This window comes from Hordeum vulgare, chromosome 2H (genome assembly GCF_904849725.1).
Source record: "Hordeum vulgare subsp. vulgare chromosome 2H, MorexV3_pseudomolecules_assembly, whole genome shotgun sequence".
Lineage (NCBI taxonomy): Eukaryota > Viridiplantae > Streptophyta > Magnoliopsida > Poales > Poaceae > Hordeum > Hordeum vulgare.
In genome coordinates, this window is record NC_058519.1 from 145698951 (window position 1) to 145704139 (window position 5189).

At 50.3% G+C, this 5189-nt stretch overlaps 1 protein-coding gene across 1 annotated transcript; it reads right to left on the reverse strand.

Moving 5' to 3' along the window:
• Positions 1–596: 596 nt before the first annotated feature.
• LOC123429814 (coproporphyrinogen III oxidase-like) lies at positions 597–2311 on the reverse strand. Its single transcript, XM_045113800.1, is given in 2 exon segments — positions 597–2236; positions 2239–2311. Coding segments are annotated over 2 exon segments (1617 nt in total). The 3' UTR covers positions 597–692.
• Between the last annotated feature and the right edge of the window lie 2878 nt (positions 2312–5189).

The following is a 5189-nucleotide window of genomic DNA, read 5'->3' on the forward strand; positions in this document are numbered from 1 at the left end:
GGCCGCTCGCGGCACGGTGGTGTCGTTGCAGCAAAGGCTCGTAGAACGGTAGTCCCCTCGCAGCACCGGCTGGCAGTGTCGTCGCCACACGAGCTCGTAGCATGGCGACGCCCTCGCAGCACCGACTCGCAATCATGGCCACTCGCAACACAGTGGCATCATGGCAACACCGACGCACAGCATGGCGACGCCCTCGCATCACTGGCTTGAAATCATGGTTACTCGCAGAACGGCAACATTGTCGCAGAACCGAATCGTAGCACGGTGGCGTCATTGCATCACCGGGTCATAGCAAAGCGACACCCTCGCATCACCGGCTCGTAGCACAGCGACACCCTCGCAGCACCGGCTCGCAATCATGGCTGCTCGCGGCACGGTGGCATCGTCGCAGCACCGTTCATAGCACAGTGGCACCCTCGCAGTACCGGCTCGCAGTCATGGCCGCTCGAGGCACGGTGGTGTCGTCACAGTACCGCTCGTAGCACGACGGCACCCTCGCAACACCGAGTCGCACTCATGGCCGCTCGCGGCACGGCGACGTCATCGCAACACCGGCTTACAACATTGTTGTGTCGTTGCAACATAGGCTCGTAACATGGCGGTGCCCTCACAGCTCCGGCTCGCGATCATGGTTGCTCGGTAGCGTCATCATAATATCGACTTGCAACATGACATCTTTGTCGAAGCACTAGCTAATAGCACGGCGGCGCTCTTGCAGCACTGACACACAACACGTTGATGACAGTCACTGCACGGCACCGTTGCAGCACCGACCGGTAAATGGCTGAATATATGCACATAGCGTAAATACTTGTTGATGCATGAATATATGCCAGCTCTGTGGGCGGCGTCTGGTCCGGCTGCGCGAAGCCGATGCGGTACGTCCTCAGGTGCGCCCACGACGCCACCTCCCCGGCGCCGAACCACCCGCCGAGCTCCCGGACAACCTCGCCGGCCAGCTCCGCGTCTTTCCGGTCGGCGAAGGAGCCCACGAGCGACAGGGACACCAGCACCTTCCCCGCGGGCGCGTACGACGGCGCCACGTTGGTCGCGAAGAACATGTTGTTCACGATCCCCTTGCCCGACCCGTTCACGAGCAGCACGGGCTCTTGCACCGCCGCGCGGTCCGCGGAGAAGTAGAGGCACACAGTGCTCCTCTCGGCCGGCTTCTTGCTCTTGGGTCTCGCGGGTAGCAGCGGCAGGAGCTTCTCGGCTTCCGGCTGCTCGACCGCGACGATGACGCCGAGCTCGTCGGACACGGTCTCGCCGGTGTGGAGCGTCACGCCGGATGACGGGTCGATGGACGCGGCGCGGGCGTTGAGGCGAACGGAGCCCGCGGGGAGGCGGTCCACGAGCTGCGCGGCGATGGCGCCAATGCCGGCCTTCGGCATGGCATTGTCACCAAGGGCGAGGCGCTTGAACACGAGCTCGAAGAGGCGGGACGACGTGTCGAGCGCCGGGTCGAAGAATATCCCGGCCAGGAACGGCCGCAGGAACCGCTCTACGATGGACGGAGAGAACCCGAGCTTCTCCAGGTGCTTCGCGGTGGTGGTCTCCGGCGAGGACAGGATGACGTCGTCCGGGGTGGCGGCCGCGCGGAGCCGGGTGATGCCGACGAGGAGCTTGTCGGGCAGGGTGCCGACGGGGGAGAAGACCGAGGAGAGGGAGCGGATGGGGAAGCGGAACGGGTCGGAGAGCATGTGGAACGGCGACCCGCTCTCGCCGGCGCCGAGGTACACGAGCGCGCCGGGGAAGAACGGCTGGAGGCGCAGCGCCTGGAAGTCGAGGAGGCGCTGGCACTCCGGGTACGCGGTGAGGAAGATCTGGAAGCCCCTGTCGAGCAGGTACCCGTCGACCTCGTCGGTGGCGACGCGGCCGCCGACCCGGTCCGAGGCCTCCAGCAGCGTGAACGGCACGGAGAGGGAGGCCAGGTGGGTGGCCGCCGCGAGGCCCGCGAGCCCGCCGCCGACGATGACAGCCTGCTTGCGGGCAGCGTCGGCCTGGTTCACGTTCACGGACGTCGCCGCGGCGGAGACGGTGAACCGGAGGGTGGCATGGCGGCGGGGCGTGGAAGGCACGGGGACGAGGAGGTGGGCGGCGTGGACGCGCATGGGGGTCGCGGTTTCGGCGAGTGGCGGGAAGAGACCGGGCAGAAGCGGGGACGGGGTGTAGGCGGTTGTCCATGGAGTTGTGGATATGGTGATCCGTGGCGTGGACCTGGTGTTTGGATGGACCTGTGGCCATGGTAAGGCCGCTGGAGGAAATGTGGGCGGGTGTTTGTTGACTGGGTGCAGGGCAGGCTCGTTGCCATGTGGGTGTTATCCTCTCGGCCCCGGGGGAGAATGAAGGGATTTGTTTTAGGGAAGAATGACGGGAGTTTGGATGACGTGCCACTATTTTCTTGGAGTGGATTTTTGTTCTTTCCGAAAAGGCCTAAGATCATATAAGTGTCATAGATCCTTATAAACAGACTCATACAAAATGATAAAACTACGTTTAAATTTTGGGAGTGTCGAAGTCTTCTTTTTCGTGCATCCATCGATGGTGCGTTGTGAGCATAGCTTGATGCTGCCTTTGGGCCTCCACCTCGGCGGAACAACTTTTTTTAAACCTAGGAACTTGTAGAAGTAGTTATCCGGATGTCATTGATTATCGGGATGTCATCGATCCAGACTAGGAGACTGATACGTCTCCAACTATCAATAATTTTTTATTGTTCCATATAATCATGTTATAAATCTTAAATGGTTTATAAGCATTTGTACGATGTTTTATATCATTTTTAAGGACTAACATATTAGCTCAGTGCCAAGTGTGAGTTGTTGTTTTATGCATGTTTTTGTTTTTCAAAAAAATTGTAACAAACGAAGTTCAAATATCCCAAAAAAATTTGATGATTTTTTGAACAAAAATTAGACGTGAAAGCTTCACAAGAAGGCCGGAGGGCACACGAGGTGTCCCCCCCCCCCCAAGCCAACGGGGCGCAACCTAGGGGGTGGCCATTCCCTAATGGCTTGTTGCCACCTCCCAGCTCCTCTCGCCCCAATCTCTTCTCTATAAATTCACATATAGAAATCCCAGAGAGCCTCCCACAACACTTTTTCCGCGGTCGCAAGTCTCTGTTCCGCCGTGTACCCATCTAGATCCTTGTTCCACTGCCCTGTCAGAGGGGGGATCGATCACGGAGGGCCTCTACATCAACATTGTTGCTCCCATGGTGATTTGTGATTAGTTTACCACAAACCTACGGGTCTATAGTTAGTACCTAGATAACTATCTCTCTCTATGTTCTTCATTGATAAGATCACCGTGATTCCCACGGTGATGCGGTGATCTATCTTATGTAATCACTCTTGTGCAATGCGTTTGTTGGGATCCGACAAATTGTGGGTTTATGTTCAAATTATTCATAAAAAGTATTTAAGTTATCTTTGAATTCTTATATGCAAGAATATGATAACTTCGTATTTCTATCCGATCTATCGTAGTCCCTTTTTACGAACTATAGGTGCTATTATTGATATGAAAGAGAGGAGCATAAGATTCCAATTACTATTAAAGAAAGGGATGGAATAATTCCCCAGGAAGAGAATTAAACCACCTTACAAGTCTATCATGAGGGCCATTTATAGACTGAATGCCAAATATGATATCACTTGAAACTATGCATTATGCCTAGCTAGGGGCATAAAACAATAGCGCTTGTTACGAGGCAACCCAATAGTTACCTTAATTATTGTGTTCTACTTTCTGTTATTTTGAGTTGAAATGATTATTGATATTGTAATGATTGTGTGTTTTGTTTAAATTAGTGTTTGTGCCAAGTAAAGCCTTTGGGATGATTTTACTGGAACGACTTTTTGATATGATTTTTTAAACATTATTGGTATCGAAATTCCTCAGGTTTTCCTAAGTTTTCAGAATTTTCGGAGTTACAAAAGTATGGTTAAGTGTTGATCACTACAAACTATTTTGTTTTAGAAGGATTCTGTTTTTGCTTGCACAGTTTGCTTGTTTTGATGATGCTATGGATTGTATCGAGGGGTATAAGTCATGGAGAAGTTAGAATACATTACCTTATGCAATAATTAAATAAGAATCAAGCTACAATAGTACCTAAAGTTTATGATTTTCCTATTGACTATTGTACTAACGAATCCCACGAGTTTTCTGTTAAGTTTTGGGTGCTGAAGTTTTTAAATTTTGGGTGCGATCATGATGGATGAAGGAATAAGAAGTAGCAAGACCCTAAGCTTGGGGATTCCCAAGGCACCCAAAGGAAATATACTAGGAAGACTCTAGCATCTAAGCTTGGAGATGCCCCAAAGGCATTCCCTCTTTTGTGTGCATTCCATTGGTATGTCACTTGGAGCTACATTTTTATTCATCATATGATATGTGTTTTGCTTGGAGCGTCATGTATTATAGTTCTCTTTTGTTTTAATTCTCCACAATAATTGTTTGATGTACACACCACTTGAGAGAGACACATTTTCATCATTATTTGTTAGAATACTCTATGTGCTTCACTTATATCTTTTGAGCTAAGCAGTTGTTCTATTGGTTTACTTATATATTTTTTAGCACGGTGGCGTGTAGATTTTGTAAACATAATTACACTCTAGTTCTTCACTTATATTTGTTTGGGAGTTTAATAAATAACAACGGCAATTTGCATGGGTATAAGACTATTCCAAAAAGGATAGGCATTCAAGTTTGATATAATAAAAACTTTCATGTAGCACACAAAAGAGAAATTGTGGGTTAATGATATTGATGTGGTAATATGAAAAGAGCGTGAGCACATGGTTGTTGGTTAATAAAAATATTGATGCTTAAAGAGTGTTAACTTTTTGTTCATCTAAATATTGGTTATGGCATGGTGATGTTGTGTGAGCATTCTTATTCCTTGTTGAAATCCTAGTGTTGTTTAGGTCGGGGAACACGATGGATAACTCCTACCAAGATCCTGCCTAGGGGCATGTGAGTAGTACTTTGAGAGCTAATAAAGCTTTGCAATAAGTATGTGAGTTCTTTATGACTAATGTGAATCCATGGATGTACGCACTCTCACCTTTTCTTATTTGCTAGCCTCTTCGTTATCGTGCATTGCCCATTCCCACCTTGAGGATCGGTGCAAACTTCGGTGGTGCATCCAAACCCCGCGACATGATACACTTTGTTGCACA